The 19252-nt window shown below is 45.2% G+C and overlaps 2 protein-coding genes across 2 annotated transcripts in view; one reads left to right on the top strand and one right to left on the bottom strand.

The window, feature by feature from the left end:
• The window catches only part of NOTCH2 (notch receptor 2), an 85464-nt gene extending 67853 nt beyond the window's left edge, over positions 1-17611 (bottom strand). The window contains exons 1-2 of the mRNA XM_051804988.1: positions 17302-17611; positions 7674-7755 (exon numbers count right to left, since the gene is read on the bottom strand). Coding sequence (XP_051660948.1) covers positions 7674-7755; positions 17302-17452 — 233 coding nt within the window. The 5' untranslated portion in view covers positions 17453-17611. The remainder of the gene's footprint in view (positions 1-7673; positions 7756-17301) is intronic.
• MTA1 (metastasis associated 1) overlaps positions 1-19252 on the top strand; it is a 229881-nt gene that overhangs the window by 37812 nt on the left and 172817 nt on the right. The gene's annotated exons all lie outside the window — the stretch shown is intronic.

Below are 19252 nucleotides of genomic sequence, written 5' to 3'. Positions count from 1 at the left end.
CAGGATTGGCTGTTTCAGGAAGAGTATGCACGCTAGTTCAAACAAAGCTGTTCAGAGAGGTTATTATCCAAGTTATGCAAGGGGTCATTACTAGATGACCACAACTGTTTTTTCTCATGTTAAAATTTATTAACTAGCTTTAGCCGTATGTGTAAAGCAGGAAAGTCACATAATAGATGTGCGTAATTGTAATTTACCATTGCCCACACCCAAATTAGGCTCCTTTCACCGTATCTTAATACTTTCAACTTCATACCCAAGAGCAGACATGAAAGAGGAGATTTTGCAAGGCGAGGCAGGATTAATAAAGTTACAGAAAGCAAATCCTGAGACAATACCCATGCAGAGTATCCTCTGCCTCTTGTGCCACCCTCGGTGTAACAGCCGAAGGCTGTCGGTCAGCGCGAGCTGCAGCCACATCACACAAGAGGCTTCGGGTATTCTGGGCCTAAGCCACGGCAGTTCTATAGACTTCCTTTAACGTCCCAAATCCCTCCTCGATTCAGGTTGGAAATCAGTCCAAACGCCAGCGGGCTACAGCACAGCTTTGTAGGAGCTCAATCACAGAGAAATCTGGCACCCAGCGAAGACGGCTGTGCCAGAAGCTGGAGGACTGCTCGACTCCCACGGCATTCAAGCCTGCACACGGTGCACTGGCTGGCTCTGCTCACAGACCGTCTGGGTAACCACGGTTAAATCATGTCTCTGGACATCTATATATGCAGCCAGCAATTGTGTAAAGACAAACTGAACTTCAGTCCCAGAAGTCTTACAAGTTTTGGTCATAGGGATTCCTTCTGGTTTTACCACCATCAGTGATGGGGGATTTGGGCAGCTAAGCAGTCCTCAGTGTCAGCAGTGCACCAAGCTCCTCGGACTAAAGGCCACAGGCACAGGACACGCACTTGTAGTTCTCTTTATCATGAAAGAAAGAGCAACAAACCAGAACTTCACAGAACCCCAACTAGGCCATCTCATAAGGCAAATGAGCTACTCCAACACCACCCACTCCACCACCAACTACAAAATAAACCAAAACACACCTAGAAGTTGAGTCCTAAAGTGATTTTTCATTGAAAGACTGTAAAGCAAACCAGAAAGTCTAGAGGAACATTTCATGTTTTGTCCACAAGCAGCAAACTACCAAAATATGTCTCCTCTCCCACCCACCAACACTCAGGGATGCTGGAAAGTGCATTTAACTGTTGCTCCTAAACAACACTGATTAAGAATATTGCTGGTACAATTTAAAAGGAAAGCTGAGATCTGTGCTCTGAGACAACACAACCATCACCCACAAACAGCCCAGCATTTTGTACACAAATGTTCTGGTACAAAGTTGAAGAGCGCTCCAAGACCAGGCTTGTTCTGGTATCTTCTGAGGCTAATCAGAAAAACATGAGGGAACGCTCCAGCAGGGAACAGCAAAAGCTCTTTTAACTTTAGCTCTTTATATCTGGAAGGACAAAGCCTTACAGACTATGCCAGAGGGAATGTGCTTGCCTGTGGAAAGATGGTAGGTCAGGTACACACAGCCCCCGTACCCACCATTTTGTTCTCCCCCTGGAGAAGTGCTTGGTCACACAGTTATGCAACTTTCCCCTCCAGCAATTCAGTGCAAGCCTTTTTGAATGTTACAGAACAAAAAACCTACAGTCCAGATTTTCAACCATGTCTCCTGTCATCAACATTTCTAGGCACAAATACTAGTAATTTAGTTCTAAATGTTGGTGTAGACAAAACTGCAAATATTTGCCCCCGATTCATGGGGGATTCATTGGGCACCACATTGTTCCGCTAAAGATAGAGGCAAACACTGCAAAAGTGCAGTCTAAGTCCAGACTTTTTTAAAGGATATGATTAAACTCAACAGCAACTCCAGCTTCCCACCACCCCTGCTCTGCTCTCATCCCATCCTACTCTTTCAAGTTCCCTTTAGGAGAGGAAAAAAAAAAAAGCCACTTGTCTACAGAGCAGCTTAAAATTGTAGCAGCTTGTGTCAGCTCCAAATGACATGCTCAGAACAGGAAACCAAATCTTTTCCAAATAAAAGCCACTGTTTCTCCTCAGTTTTCCATCTAACACTCAGAAAAAGAAACAGGAAGATGAAGTTTGTTCTGGCACTTTCTGGAAGCACATGAGGTCTCTTAACCTACTTCAACAGGAATTTAATCTTTTAAGAACAAATTTCACATACAAGTTAATTCAAATCATGATTTCTGAAAGCTAGAGAGTTTGAAATGGGAAAATGTCCTGTGGGCTGCATCAGCTATGCAGCTGCTTCTAATTAAAGCTTCTCCTTTACTCTCTCTGGGCTACTTTCCAGCACAAATACTTTAGAGCTCAGCCTTTTTTTTTTTTCCCTCCTCCTTTTCAGCTCCAGCCTGCATTTGCCTTAGCTCAGGCTCTCATGGAGCTAAACAAGAGACGTAAAAACAAAACGAAGGTATTTATCCCAGTTTGAAGTATCCACAAATCCACAGAGCTGCATTCACTCTAATAACCTAATGCTGCAAGTGAAAGTAAAAAGATTCACGAAAGCTGCACTTTTGGCTCTTCTGCCACAAAACCACGTTGAAGTTACCTTCCAAAACTTAGTTCTCTCCTGCTCTCAACAGACTTCTGGAAAGTATGTCTGGTCTGTTGGAAAAACTTCCTCATCTGCCGTACTATATTTGCCTGGGCACATTCACAAGACAGTCTCTTCAAATGCACCTTATAGACAATTTTAACCAGACTTCCAGATGTTTGATTTTCATGGGAGTTTTCTACTCAGGCCCATGATATCATCTGGAGATGTACAGAAGGAAGCAGATGGTTTTCATTTAAAAAGCGAAGGGAAGAATTTCCTAGTAGTCTTGCTTCTCCCCCCCTCAACCCAATACTCCCTTCTCTTTGACTGGAAGATGCTTCAACAGAGAGGGAAAAAAAATGCAGTCTGATGACTAACGTGAGAAGGGTCTCAGCTATTTTGTTACAGATTTTAACCAGACTTCCCTCTGGCTCCCAGGTTCTGACTCCCACACCTACACCTCCTCTCAGGAGGGAGAACAGGATTCTCTGGTTAGCTTTACAAAGGCTCCTTCCCATGTCTCAAGGCACCCATTTATGCGTCATACTTTGAATGCAAACTGTGGGATGGGACGGCCTCTCTGCTCTGCGTTTAAAGCAGCACACAGCTATTGTTCCTCGTGCACAGAAAGTGCCTCTCCAGCGTTCCACTCCACAGTGCTCCGAGGAGCAACAGCAGCCACAGTCTGAACAGGCAAGGTTTAGTTCAGCTTTTTCTGCCCATCAGAGCACTGAACAGCTTTTGGTCTGCACAACAGAAAATTTTGACTGAGTGACCGAAGTCACAATTCTGTTCCCAGAATTGAAGCTAACAGTGTGTGTACCCTTCCCTTTTTCCTCTGCCCTGGTCTCAAGGGTCTCCTTTAACTTCTGAAAGGAGACAGAAGGAAACAGAAAAGGGCAGACCATTCTCAGAAAGGGACAACTTTTCAACTTCTGCATTTAGCCTCTTCTGGAAAACTCTCAGACCTCATCCTGCTACAAGGTCTCCTATGGGTATTCCCCATTCAATGGTCTAGGAGGGATTAGTCTCATGAGACAGATCCTAAGAAGATGATATCAGTTGCAGTCTCAGAAGCAGCGCTGTAGTCTAGGATCTTGCCTTCAGCCCCAGAAGTCCTCTTAAATCCAAGCTAAAATTAATTTATGAAAATCTAGCTGGAAGGAAAGGTAGGAAAAAACCTGGCGAGGGTGTCGGAATTACTGATGGTTAGAACTGGGATAGAAGCCCCTTACTGCCATGCTATTGCTGACCTGAGTTTAGCATTATTTGAGGTCCTCCTGTTGCCAGTCTGCAGATAAGAGGTAAAAATTCTATCATGCAATGTAAAAGGTACACAAACTTCTGCATCTGGTGAGAAAAACGCTGCTTGCTGAAGAGAGAGGAGCACACAAAGCTGCACAAACCCTGACAGCTTGGGGCACGAGAGGATGTGCTGAAGGAGACCGTGCTTTTGGCACCTCGGTCTCCCCATTTGACTAAGCACAGCTGTGAGGTTTTTTTACACCAGCAGGACTAACAAAAGACTTTAGTGTTAGAGCAGTACTTGGTTTCATACTGGGCTATGGCTATCCCTTCTGGACACATGAGTTGCAACAGTCCTAAGGTCAAAAATTCAATCTTCAAAGCCTGCCAAGCATGAGAAGTAGCAAAGCCCAGTTTCCTCCCTAAACCTTGGAGCACCCCTAGGTCAACTCCCTTCCCACTTCTGCTTTTCTCCCTGGCACAGTCTTGCTTCTGCTCCCTGTCACTGAGGTGGTAAGTTGGGAGAGGCCACAGCTGTCAAACATGGAGAAATCACTTAAGAGACTCTCCTTTAGGGCCCAGTCCCACTCCAAGCACAGAGAGACTGCTCAGTCCTAAATTCATGTGCAGAGTAGATCCTTACACTCAGAAAACAGCAGCCAGCAATGCCAAAATCTCTGCTTAGCTTGTCCTTGAAACAGCTCCTTGTACCCACACCTTCCTTCCCAGTCTGCTGCAACTGCAGAAACACTGCAAGTTCACAGTACTACCCCACAGACTCTTCCTACTACTGCTTCCCCAGTCATCCAGCAGCAGGAAGACGAGAGACAGTTTTCCTGTGATGTTCACAATTAGCATTAAGCAACAAGGAACCGTTATCCCGCTTCTCTGCTGGATATGAAAGGATGCCAGAAGACTCCTTCGTGTTTGACACCTCAGTGTGCAAAAGGCTGCCTGGAGATGCTTTGAGGGGAAAAAAAATGCCACCATCACAACAAAAAAACCCATCACAGTGCAATGCAAAGCCAAACTCCAAACCAAACTGAAACTGCTTTTTGTCAAAGCAGGACTTAAAAAGCTTGGAAGGATGGGTGCCCTCTACAATGTTGCTGCAGATACAGGCATATTCCTCGGAATAAGGCCTGCACCTTCACCATGCTGGTCGCTGAATGAGTATAGAAAGAGCTCTCACACAAAAAAATCTGGCCTTGGAAGATTCAAACGCAGGAATGTGTAATTTTCTAAATATAAAATCAAGGTCAGGAGAGGTCAGGAACTCTATCAAACAGTGCCACAGAACGACAGCCATAGGCCAGCAGCGTCACCAAGGGAACGGAGATACTTAAAGGGCGCTCACAAGAGCAATCTGATAAAGATCCAACCCCTGCTTCCTTACAAGGGTCACAATCACTGTTCCCATAACAGATGCCAGATACACCATAATAAAGGTTTCTTAGTAGAAAATCAGTTTCTTTTTTTTTTTTTTTAATGGAGTAGATGCTACAGGATTTTCGGACAAAGAAAGCTGTTTAAGCACTAAGCTGCCATTAGCTGCTGGGCCAAATATCTAGACTAGGTGCTTTGTTATCAGTGCTTACTCATGTCTTATGACATTTGATTTCTGCTGATGCAGGTTCTCCCTCAGCCATTTGCTTGATTCTTACAGACAGCAAGATTGACTGGATGGTCTGACCACACACTACAACAAACAGTTCGGCTGAGAGGAGATACAGAAAGAGGAAGAGAGCCTGTTACAATAACTTATTGCTCAGCAGAGGAAGTACTGCAGATAACTTGAAAAAAGTGGAAGGGGTGGAGATGTTGCTAATCATTCAGTGATCCTGCAGAGCCAGAAGCCAAGCTGCTTGTTTTAATAATAAATTCAGTCTCCTGAGCAAAAACATTTCTACTCTTACAGCCATCAAAAATTCAGAAAGTCGTTTACATTACTAAACCAGGTTGAAAGTTCCCCTATTCAGAGTTCCTCATAGTGCAGGAAAGAAAAAAAAAAAAAAGTTAAAACCAAAACAGGATGCTAAGAATCAGGCTGCTAAAGGTAGAGACTCCACAACTGAGGTGGGTTTTGCTACTTTTTTCCTTCCTTTCTGCAAAAAGAGTTCTTGAGCCACAACTAAAAAAAAAAACCAGACACATACTCATCTCTGTATGCAGTCCTTTCCAATTACTCTGGCACCTGCAAAGGAACTGAGCTGTTACTTGAAGGAGGGGTTGGCTTAAAACCTGCAAGAACACTCTGCACAAGAAGGAGGAGGGCAACATTAGAATTATAAATAACTGTGCACTAAAAAAATGTAAGAGCGGTCAAAGCTGCCATTGTAATGAGGGAAATGTGTCAAGATCTGGACTGCACTACAAATAGTGAGCAGAAGTTAATCAGATGAAAAAACTTAGACTATAAAAGAAACAATTGTTAGGACATGGTTAAGAGAAACATGCAAGCTGAAGAAAACATCCTTAGGAAGGTACAAGCAGCACCAACATCAACACTAGTCTTATTACCTTCCTTGTGACCTACATTCTTTGGCTCCAGACTACCATGCTTAAGTACACATCAGAAAGACCTACTAACGTCACACTATTTCTTGTTTCAGTCTCAAAATACAAGCGTAAAGCAGGAAGAGTTCCAGCTTTCTTTTCAGAAGGGCAGCTCGTTTCAGCCCACATCAATACAAAGCCATGGAAAGGAAAAGACTAGGAAGCAGCAGGAGTTAGAAATTTTAAAAGAAACTTACACAGAATAACAAGTCACACATTTGCTTTTCTGTGGCCTTCCAGCACATCAGGTATTGATTTGAAACTGAGAAGAACCTCAAATTAGATTCTGATTTCCCCTTTGTGTGTCACAGGTGCAACTTAAGCATATTGAGTTTTATGTACCATGTTAGTAGAGAACTAAAGGTTGTGGCTAGGAAAGATGGATGTGTAAAGAACAGTAAAGAGCAGAGTTGTGTGTTAACTAGGTTGAATCAATAAGACAAAACTCACTAATATTTAAAGAATTCTAGCATTAAGATAGTGATTTAAAATGCTAGAAAATTACATAACTTGCAGTGATGAAGTAAACAATGTTTCGAAGATAATCTGTTTACTACAGACATAGTAAATTAAACCTGCCAAACAAGGAGGATACATCTTTGACAAAATATCCCTTCATTAAAAAAAAAAAACAAAATCCAAATACTGCAGTTTGAAAGGTGAACTACATTTAAATAGATGTGATATCATTGTCCAGACACCACACACCCTGTCAAAGTTTCTGCTGATGAGTTTTCCAGCAGCAGCAAAGTGAAGGCACCACTGAAGATGGGTGTCAACATTTACCAAAATCAATTACATAATAAAAACAAACCACGATGTTTGTTTGGATTGTTTTGTTGGTTTGTTTTTGCAACTCCCAGATATTACCTGCACTTAAGCATGTAGAAGGGAACTGAGATGCTTCAAAGTGCAGAATAGTTCTGAAAAACCACAAAAATATTCAAACTGGGGCTGAAGCTCTAAAAAGTAAGGCAAGCTATAAGATGAAGAGCAAGTTTCAACTTAATTTGTGGGCCTGGAAACAAGGTACAGAGTTTACCTCTATGATTGACTTGGCCTCAGTTCCTCATTTAATGCAAAGAAATCCTACTGACAAGATCCAAACCCAAGAATTCCAGATTTCTTACATTACAAAAAGCTAGAACACAAGAAGTAACACATTATCAAGAAACATAAACAGTCCTGATGGCGCTGAAAGTGCCCACTAAGAAAATCTTAAGAATTCACATTTCCTTTCTGGCTAGGACCCTGAATGAAAGATTGGTAATTAAATGGATAAGAAATGAAATCAACTTACTTGCAATATCCTGTACCATTTTGATACGAAATGCACTTTCCCTCATTAACACATGGCTTGGAATCATCCATACACTGCAAAGCTGAAAGAGAAGAAAACAGTCAAATCAGTAGCCACAATACGTGTCAAGTCAAAGCTTCACGAGCATATTTGGGCAAAAGAAAATTTTATAAGACTGGAACAAAAACAAAGACACTATCACATAGTTTAATTTCATCTCTGGCAGCATCAAAAGAGCCAGACTGAAAGAAGAATCAAATACAGATTTGTTCATCAGGCAACCAAATCTTTCCAGAATATCTGTTAGGTAGATTTTCAAAGTAAAGCATTCAGTAATTTCAGCAAGCTACAAAGGCATTCATGTCAGCACCTGCATATTTTGGGTTAAATGTCCCCAGTTACTACTTTCTGATCAAAATTCTGGACTGAAAGTCTCTGAAATAAGAGGCAAGTACCCCTAAGCCTTCTTACAGAATATTTTGTCTCAAACTCTTTCCTTCTTTTTTATTATCTCTAGGAACACTTGGCACTGAAACAGGGCCATCCGTCCCCTCATGAGCTCACCTGCCAAACATCTCTAGCAATCCATAATTTTCTGCAACATCTACTGTTGTGGCATTCTGATTTCAGACAGAATTGTGTTTGAGAGCAAGTGAAAACATCAGAGCTGTTAACGACTTTCAGCAAAGAATTTGGTATTTCTAAGGAGGAGATGTTCTAACTCAAACTCAATATTTTCATTGCTATGTTTTTAAAAAGGCATTAAGTATGATACCATTCAGGGCTGCTCAATTTTTATCCAAATCTAGTGGAAGCTCTAGTGATGGAACCAACACATCAGCTCCAGCTCTGGCAAGTGCTTGTCCCATCACAGGGACCTGAAGCACACTCGGTGCCTGTTTCTGAAGTGACCAGAAGGGTGAGAATTATGAAACCCTGCAGGAGTAGAGTGCACTCTGGAACCACAAAAATTTAGCCAGTCCACCTAGACCACAGTCTGCCATTTGAATAGCACCAAACGAGCAGATAAAAGCTCCTGGAACCAGATCATCTGGGTTCTATCCCAAACTGATCCACATATTAAGAAGTCACAAGCTCTTCCCAGCCTCCAATGCTGTTTCCTGGCTCCCAAACTCAAACAATTCCATGCCTTTATGGACCTCATTTCCACAACCTTTTTGTATTTGGGAAAGCATTTAAACAATCTTAATTAAAGGCACCTCCAGGCATCAATAATACCCAACCACCTAAACTGCCAGCTGCTGTACGGCAGATTCCCCCTCCCCTTTTTTTTTTTTAAGGATTGTTTTCCTTTCCCCAAGAGGTATTAAATTTCCAATACAAATTCAGTAAGAGGCCCCAGGGAAAACTGGTCCAAACCACCACTGAAGTTGATACACTGGTGACCTAAGGAATGGGATTCAGAAACAGAAGAGTTAACACATCAGTCCCACTAAGCTCTCCCTGCAACCAGCCCAAATTCAGTCCAGCAATTGGACAACTTGGAACAGACTTTAGTTCTGCTGTCCAGAGCTTTAAGTGTTATTTCTCAATAACCCTGGAGCACATAAACAGGTCACACACACTACGAGGCACTATAGGAACGTTTCACGCTTGCAACCCCTGTAGAGAATACAGTTAAATTAAACTCAGTTCCCCAGGAAAATTATCAGTGTTTCCCACAATACAAGTATGCTTATTGCTGTTAACTTGATTTCTGAAAAAGGGGTACTTGGATGGCGCTGCTTCTGCAGAGCTCTCAGGAAATGAACAAAATTCCACTCTGAGCCCCTTTCAGATAACCCCTGAGGTCAGGGTAACCAAGCGACCGAAATATTAACACGGATTTTGCACGGCATTCCCTCCCACAGAGGGCAAGAACACTTACGCTGATTTGCACCTGTCTGACAATTTTTATCCCATTTAACGGCAACATCCACATGGCTTTGACTCCCAACTTCATCTGCTGCTGTCTAACACTGCAGCAGCTTGTTTTCACAGCGAAGATTAGCTCCAGTTAGCAGAGCTCGGTTACACTGTGTCCAAGAGAAACTGCACTGTGTCCAAGAGAAAGTGTAACGATTCCGACAACTCCCACCACCCCTGCTACTCCAGGGAAATGGAGGAGGGTTAAAGCGAGCCTTCCCACATTTCAAGAGAACCACGAGGGGAAGCAGGCTTGGTATTCTCATCTCGCCACCTTGAATTTTCATTCTTTTCACACCAATCAAGCCAGTGAAGCAAATACTCGGAGGATTATTTCTTTTGTGCTCAATCTTTCAAACACAATTTTGTAACCCCGTCGAGTACCCGCGTCCCCAGTGAGAACTGAGCAGCCAGTTGATTTTGTAACCCACATAGTAAAAGCTTAACTAGCACTTGGCCAAAAACACCCTGCAGCACAACTGCACGGAGGGGAACAAGAGGCTGATGGCTTTTGGAGTCACAGTAAGGATCCAAATAAGTGATTCCAGTTTGGTTTCCTGGGCCAAAATACAGACACAGCAGAGAGGATTTAGCAAAGCAACCATTAACTTTTGCCCAGGTTTTTTGACAAATTATTCCCACCTTGAACTGCTGTTTAGCAGGTCATTAAACTACTACCAGCCCTTACAATTCTTTAACAGACACAACGGGGCAATAAATTTTTAAATATATATTTTGTCTATAGTAACTCAGAAGTGAAAGACACTAAGAAAAAGTGCAAAATATTTTTGTGTTTGTTTTCGGCTTTGGACTAAAATAGGCTGAAAATAAATATTTTGAAATGCAACTACAGCTGAAGTGAATGTAAATGTAACCATATTCTATATTAAAATGAGTATTAAAGAGCCACGTGATTTAAAAAAAAAAAAAAAAAAGAAATCACAAGGGAAATCAAAGACTACAGTTCTCACAGTAAAATTAGCATTTCTTTGCACAAAGCACTGTCTTCCTGTATTTCATGATATCTTCCACAATTTCACAATGCATGCAAAACATGTCATTTCAACACTACTTACTTCAAAAGCTACTTCTCTGCTACTCTACCATGTCGTGCTCAAGAGTTAACAGTATCAGGAACTTTACCTTCAAGCTCAGCAGCATAAAAAGTTTGTTTCACTACACCCATTACGTTAACTGGGAATACTCTGGTGTGTACAGCACGAGAGAAGACAGTCTTGTCTTGAAAAGATACAGAGAGCACCAGCACTCTGTCAAGGCTTTGAGTCCAACACGTTGATTTTGACAGTTTTCTTCTGCGTTTAACAAAAACAGAAACGGTGAATTGTTAGGTGGTTTTCTGGACTTGCCACAGCTTGACAAAACCACCAAGACCACCAGAAGCTGGGTTAGCCCAGACCAAGCACAAGCAGTGACGTTTCCAGTCCTCACACCCTGGTGTGGTGGAAGGTTTGCTCCCACATGCCAGCAGGTTGTCAAGGGGAAATCCCGTGGCTTTCTCGGGTACTCAAATTGCTTCATAATTTTTATCAGTCCCTTTAGGGACTATTGGGAAGACACCCCATGATTTTTGAAAGACTGGCTTCTCATGGACTGGGCAGGCCAACATTTGTGAAAGGAGTACCCAATTTCTGGCAGTCATTGTAGCTGAGTTCGAAGGATTTCTCAGACAAGGGCTCTAAGTGCAGGCGAGATGGACACTGTTAGCAATACAACCCAGCCTGGAGTCCATACAAATGCTGCACGTTCCTGCACTGAGATGTAAACTCTAAACTGACATTTAACATCCTACTAGAACTATTTTCCAAGGCCAGAGGGAAAACCAGATAGCCACTGCTGTAAAATAAGCACAAGCAGAAAGTGTTACTCGCAGACACATACAGAGAGCGTTGAGATTCTCAACGCCCAAATCCAAAGCTCACACTTAACTGGAACACGATGTCATCTAGGTTTAATTTTTTTGGCTAAAGAGACAGTTACAGCAAATCTAGGAGAAAAAGAAAAGTTTTGTTTCTGCCTCATTGTTCTTTACAATGCCAAGATGATCTGGAAGTTGTGATGTGGTTTCCACACTTTATCTGCCCACTATAAATTTAGATATTTTCTAGGCTAGAAAATTAAAAGAAATAGTGAAGGATTAAGATCAGAAGCTGTGTCAGAGTTCAGCTTTTAAAAGAGCTTTGATACAGGGAAACAGATCCATAATCAGAGCAAGTCTGAAAGGGCTTTGTTACAACTACTAAAAGGAAAGTAATGCCAGTAAACTCCTTGCCCACAAATTCAGAAAAAGTCAAGCAGAAATAAAAATGAAAAATACCAAAACAATCGATGCTGCGAAAAAGAGACGTTATAAAGCTGGTTTCCTGTAGCTTTGTGGTTGATTATCCTGCATCTAAGAAGGTGCAGGCTCTGACCAAAGGTTTTACTGTAAATAAAGGGAGAGTAATATTCTGGTAGAGAACATAGCTGTACCAGCAGCTCAGCTTTCTCCTTGGAAGGACACTATATCCTCTTTCTGTCCATAAATTTTTCATTAAGTATCAGAACCGAGACCTTTGTCATTTGTGGATGAAACTTGTCCATAGGTTCAAAACTTCTCATGGGAGAGGGGGGAAAACAATCTACTTGAACATACAAAAAGAAGTCAGGCTAAAAACACATTCAAGACCAGAAAGAAAACCGAAGGGCAAAATAGGTTTCAGTAACTTTTAAGTAGTCAGTGTATTTTCTGTCTTTACTGAGACTCATGAGAAACAGCCTGACATTTCAACTGTGCTACCCATTATGTATTAAGAGAAAGGAGAGAAGAGGATTTGAAGCCCTCAAACAACAGCAAGACAAGATGCATGGAAAATCTCATGCTCAAGGTTGTTTGTCAGAGGTGGATCAGCTCTGAAGAGGACGACCATCAGCATGGCCAGAAATGCCAGCTACACAACAAATCGAGGGGGTCTCAAATTCCAAGGAAGCAAAAAACAGCTGCTGATTCCCTTCAGGAAAAACAGAGCGTGGAAAAAGCAGTTAAAGGAAAATGCTGAAACATGAGGTACATTCTGGAGGAAGGTCCTCGATGTGCAGAAAGGGACAAAATCCTTCCACAGCAGCACCACGCACCACACAAACAACTGCTGAGAAAGCTGGTAAGGAGTAAGCAGCACTCCACATATGGAGAAAACACACAAAAGATAACAAAATTTTGGAGGAAAACCACAAAGGACTAATTACACTATTCACTAACCTCAAGAGATTACAGTTCCAGTGAGATTACGTACCAGGGAAGAACCCATAGTAAATAATACCAGGGAAGAACCCATAGTAAATAGCAGCTAGCTGAAAATAGGGAAAGAGCTTTTTCTTTTTTTCTGAAGAACAGATCATCCCATGGCAGCCACACAGAGGGGGAAGGAAGCAAACAGGTAAAAATCCTTACTGTGAAAAAGGGGTGAAGCCTGATACTCAGCTCAGATTTAGAAGCTGTTAACATCTGGGGAAATTAAACAAGCACTTCACAGAGAGAGAGCAGTAGTTAAGGACAATGCTTGTCTACAGGGCATGGAAACAGTCTGTAAAGTACAATGCTTTAATCAGATTAAGACATCTCCAATGTTTTTACATACAAAAGCCTGAAATCGATTGGATAACACAAGACTCATCAGCTAACAAGCTAAGCAGAGCTCAGAGGAGTGTGAAGGCAGTCAACCAACACCCCATACTTTTTGGGAGAGAAAATCCCAATATCTAAACTGGTTTCCTTCACTAATGTGTCTAGACAAGCATAAAAAATTTGAGAAGAGAGTATTAAAGTGGCTTTCAGAAGAACCAGCCAGTAAAGAAGAAGAAATTCTGCTACAGAAGTTCATCAGATTTTTTTTGAATTCAAGAATGCCAACAGCAAATCTGACTACATGCCCAGACATTATCTGTTCCAGATCTCTCCTCCAAGTATCTAGGAACCATAAAAACTACTAATTGGCCCTCCTATGAACAGAGCTAAGGACCATCATGCCAATTCACAAGTAGAGTTGAAGTCTTTCGTCATCAGGGTCTTGGGCCCAGAAAGCTACAGGATGACTTATTTATATTAGATGCAGCTACAGTTCATGTGATACTGTTGTTGTTGAAAAACTACTGATAAAAGCTCACATTATAATACTACTGAATTCAGGATGAACCCATAACACAGTTCGAAGACTGTCAGTTGCCATTTCTCCATCTCCTTACACAGCTGCTGTTCCATGCCTTCCTCTATTTTCAGTTTTCCAAACAAAGCCAAAATGCCTAAAATCCAGAACTGCAACATAAAGCGCTTAGTTGGAAAAAAAAAAAAAGTTTTCAACAAAAAAATGTAGGGAAGGCAATTAAAGAGCTGAAGAGGTATTGGTGTTTCCATGGCAATCTGGCAGGCGGGAGCCATGCTCACCTCTTCTCCAAAGTCTTCCGTCATTCTCCAGCACTAAATCTTTATTAATTTGAACATTAAGCATGTTTGCCTGTGCAGAAATGTTATCCCACTACTTGTGCTGAGCAGTGCTTCCGCAGCCATCCAGGGTGTTGTCAGAGAAGCAAGATGAAGACTTGCTGCACGGAACAAACAGCAGACGCCCGTGCCATTTTGAGATACAAAGCTCTTTTTTCATACCCACAGCAGTCTAAAAAAAGGACATGTGCCCTAGGAACAGATTATTTTCTAAACAGAACGGACAATTATTTCTGCAGATCTCAGATGACCCTGTTTAGAACGATGTAAGCACTGTTTCTTCTAGGGCGGCACTGACAGTCCTTGACTTCTGTTGTCAAGATGATTTCAAAGTGAATTCATAAAGACTAATAACATAAGGACAAAAGGACCTTTTAACACAGATGCTTAGGAAAGCTTCTTTTTTCCTCCAACATTTCTAGAACACATCCCAAAGAATGGGTGAGAATTAATAATCACTGTATCCATTCTCCACTTAACAGTCATTAGCCAAGAGTATAAACTTAAAGGAAACTATGTCACATCTGGAGTGACAAAGCACGACTGCTTGGTTTTGATATTAAGTCCAGAAGAAACAGGCTGTCAGAGTCCTGCTGCTGCTTTTCCACCTATTCCTTGTCCTGGGTTTGAAGTCCAGCCACCCATACCCTCTCATGGCACAGACACCACTTTCGAAAACAGGAGAAGCTGGACAGGACCAAAGCCTACTGAAGGGAATCACCCACCTATTGCAACAGCAACAAATAAAAAAAAAAAAAAAAAAAGGGAAGTAGCTGTGAAGGCTGACAAAAACCCAACCCATCCACTATAAGATATTCGAATGCCAAATGCCACCAGGGGCGTGAGTCCTCCTTTCCCAAGGATTCAAGTCCTGAGAACATCAGCAGGAGGATCTTCACGTATTTCTAATCTGACTAAGTGATGCCCTGCAGGTGGTGATGGGAGTTTACCAGATTCTCATCGTGTTCCCTTTTGAAAGTCTAAATCAGCATCTTTGATAAGAACAAATTTGATAGACAGTAACACCTTCAGAAAATCAAGTCCAACTTGCTCTCCCATAAGCAAATCCATAACAAGCAGACCGGTGCTGTCAGCATTATCTGAAGTCCTCCAAAGTTTCACTGTTTGAATACTAAAGACCTCAAACTGCAGTCCACGCCAGCGCAGCGCTGATTAAAAATCCATTGTAACCTGTTAGAAACACGGGCTGGCAGGCAACAGCAGCCCGGTGAGGCAGAACTCAAGAGTTAACGACAGTGGGTAATTAGGGTGGGCTTAACAGCCAGGATTCCTGCCTGATCAGAAGCGAAGGGAATCTCTCACAGCCAATTATCAGGTGAGTATCCTCACCAAAAGCGCAGGTGTTGCTGCCCCACCCCAGCTTACTGCACCTTCAACTGCAGCCCTTTGCAAAACTAAACTGGAAAAGCAAGTCACTGCACCATGGGGCTTGCATGATGAGGCAGGGCTGAGTAGTCCAAACCATAGCGTTTAGTGCATCCAGGAGCCTCCTATTTATTGACCAAGAGGGCTGACATCAGGTACCTGCCCTTTCTTGCACAAGAGCATCAAGCCAGTTGAATACGCACCTGAAAATACCCTTTCGGTGATTTCATCTTTCCCTTTCCCATTAATTCAAGCCGCAGCTCCCACTCCCAAGAACAAGATGCAGGTCAGTATCTCAGGAAAAACAGGAGTCACTTTCAGCCTGGAAAGAGATTTCACCCACAAAGCCAAAAACTTTGGCAGAATGGGAAGACCTCGACCAGCCTTACAGGTGTCCATACCCAGGTAAGTGACAACAAGTGATGCCACAGCTATTTCTCCTCTCAGCCCATCAGAGAAGGAACCAGTAGGGCCAGCAATAAGCTGGTAAATTGCTGGTATATAAAGTACAGTTTTAATAAGTGCACATGACATTTGGTCTTCACAAAAATAGTATTTTGCCATCTTACATCTTACCATGTAAGCCATTTCCAGAAATAACAGTTCTACCATGCACCATACCTCTACCCTAGCAAGAAAACATATTTCTGAATTTATAAGACACCTACACTTGAAAGACCCTTTAATTTTCCAGCCCCTTTTGAGCAAATCTGGCCAAAACGTGTTCAGGAAAACAGCTTTTTTTAACTCCAACCACCTTCCTGCAACATATTAGTAGAACTAAGTAAGTCAATTTCAGAGGGGCTTACTGGAAAAAAAAAACAAAAACATTTCTCCCGGGAGACAAATAATGACCATTTCAAAGTCAAAACAGATTGACTGATTGACCAACTACTCTGTGTCCAAACCGGCAGAAGTGGTTAAAGCTCTGCAGACAACAATTTCCACTCCCAACCATACCGAACAACAAAACTAATTATCACTGTCTTGCTCGCGCTCATGCCCTAAACAACTCCCACTAACACCTTCATCCACGGCTGCACTGTTCACAAGTCATCTGAAGAGCAATCCAGCCTCTCAGGAGTAAAAAGAAGGAATGAGAAGTCACTGCTGGTCCTCGATAGCTTTAACGTGCTGCAAGGCTGCACAAGCTTTACTCCAGGAGCAGGAGATCCACCAGAACCCACCAGCTGTGTGTATGGACCGGTGATCCAGCCCAGCTGTAAAACATACTGAAAACGCCAGCGCGAAAGGGGGAACAGTGACAAAAAGCGGCGCTTTCCCCAGATGTGCACACACGGCTTCATCACGCCTGGACCGACTAAAAAGAGGAGGAGGAGGAGGAGGAGGAGGACACGTAGAGATTCCCTCCGTGTGTGCAGGAATGCCCCCAACAAAGGCTCGGTGCTCAGGTATGCGGAGCGCCGGGCGCCGCAAACCATTTTCTCCCCGCGTTTTTAAAGCCCAGCCCCGCAGCTCTCTCCGGGAGCAGCAGCAGCGGCGGCGGCACATCCATCCCCGCCGCGCTCCGCCAGCCGGGGCGGCTTTCCCGCCGCGCGTGGGTGCCGCGGGGGAGCGGCTCCCCTGGGAGCGCCGTTCCCACGGGAGCGCGGCTCCCCCGGGCGCTCAGCCCGCCGCCCCCGCCCGCACCGGGGGCCGCGCACACCGACCCCCGGCGGCACCGAACCCCCGCGCGGCGGCACCCGGGCGCGGGTGCCCATCGCCGGCGGGCGTGGGGCCGGTCCCCCCCGCCCCCGCGCAGCCCCTCGCTCCGCGCACACACACACACACCCCGCCCGCCCCGCGCCCCCCGGCACTCACCGGCGGCGGGCTCGGCGCGGCGGAGCACGGCCAGCACCAGGGCGAGCAGCGCGGCGAGCGCGGGCCCCGCTCCGCGGGCCATGGCCACGGCCGCTCCCGCCGCCACGGGCTCGGCGGAGGGATCTGGGCGCCCGCCCGCGCGGAGGGACATGGCCGCGCCGCAACGCCCCCGCTTCCTCCGCCGCGCCGGGACACGCCCCGCCCGGACCGGACCGGACCGCCGCCAGGGGGCGCCAACACCGCGAGAGGAGGGGCGGGAACGGGGCGGGGCCGGGAAAGGGGCGGGGCCGAGAGGGAACGGGAGGCGATGGGGATGGGGATGGGGATAACGGGACAGCGGGGATGGGGGTGATGGGGTCCGGATCGTGGGGATAGGGATGATGGGGAAGTGGGGATGGACCGTAGGGAGGGGAGATAATGGGGGGAGTGGGGATGGCGAATGATGTGGGGCTGGACCGTGGGGATGGGAGATTATGTGGGGACTGGGGACGGACCGTGGGGATAGGAATGATGGGGGGAGTGGGGATAGGGAGTGATGGGGATGGGGAATGGTGGGGCGATGGACCGTGGGGATAGGGGATGATGGGGGAGAGGGGATGGCAGAGTGCGGGGATGGACCCTAGGGATGGAGTATGATGTGGGGGAGTGGAGACAGGGGATGATGGGGGCAGTGGGGATAGACCATGGGTATGTGGGATGATAGGGAGCAGTAGGGATGGGGGATGATGGGGGCAGTGGGGATGGGGGTGATTGGCAGAAAAAGGATGGGGGGATGGAGGGCCGGGGCAACAGGACATGTTGTCATGCCCTTGCAGGGTGGTGGCAGTGATGCCCACAGAGGAGGACAGCAGAGTTCTCCACTGGACATGCTGCCCTGCCCTTCTCTCAGATGTGGGGTGCAGGCAGCTGCTAGGCAGGACTGGTGGGGCGCTCCCATCCCATTGGGATGGGAAACCCAAAAGCAGCCTCAGCCTTCAAGCTCACCCCAGTGGGCAGGGGACCCTCTGGAGCATGTGGACAAGCTCACCCCCCCAGGGCTCACCCCCACAGCTGCTTCTGCTGCAGAAACCCGGGAGGAGACCTGGGTTCCCACAGAAGAGGTCTCAGGAGGACAGCAGCTGGATTCAACCTCGATATCCCTCCCAGTCCTCAGCCATCATTTAAAGCGTTAAAAATCCTTCTGCCCTGGCTCAGGCTCTGGAGGACTGAGAGCCCTTTGTGTGCAGTGCTGACACGGCAGGCTGGCCCGTGAAGGCAGGATTGTGCTGGGTTCGGGAGAGAGAGGGGGTAATGAATAAACCTCACTGTTTTCCCCCTGTAATTCTCCAGATCCCAGAGCTCCTCCCAGTCACTGCCCTACCCCCTTTATGATTTTTTCAGGTATGCCAATGCAACCTTGGTGACAAGTCCCCCACCATCCTGCACAGCTGCCAGATTTTCCCGTCACCACTCCAACAGCTGCTCGTGGGTAGATGACAGTGCCTCACAGCTGTGATGGCCATGCCATGGCATTGCTCCTGGCATACACCCTCCCTGCAGCTCCTGACCTGCTGGGGTGGAGGCCAGATCCCCAGCATGACCAAAACTTCCCACATATTAAATTATGGGCAGCACCGACCAACACTTTAGTTAAAATGATCACAGAGCCGAGCTGGGAATTGAGGAGGGACAGGGATATGACTACGACAAGAAAGGCTTGGGGATGATGTCCTGAATGCAAATCAGGAGGAATTCTGGTATTTCACCAAAAGCTGCCATTTCCAGCTCCCCTCAGTGCTGACCATTACTTATGACCCCTGACCTTGAGGCAGCTCATCCTCTGCTGTGTCTCACTTGGCCTGAGCACAAGGCACTGAACCCCAGTGCAGGGACAGGATCCAGGGCTGCCCTGGCACAGTTCCTGGGAGCAACCAGCTCCAGCTGACAGATGAGGCTCATCGGGAGAATCCAA

Source organism: Manacus candei, unplaced genomic scaffold, assembly GCF_025592945.1.
Source record: "Manacus candei isolate 608988 ecotype Guabito, Panama unplaced genomic scaffold, ASM2559294v1 h1tg000005l, whole genome shotgun sequence".
NCBI lineage: Eukaryota > Metazoa > Chordata > Aves > Passeriformes > Pipridae > Manacus > Manacus candei.
Note: the sequence above shows the minus strand (reverse complement) of the source record. Positions and strands in the feature narration are given on the sequence as shown.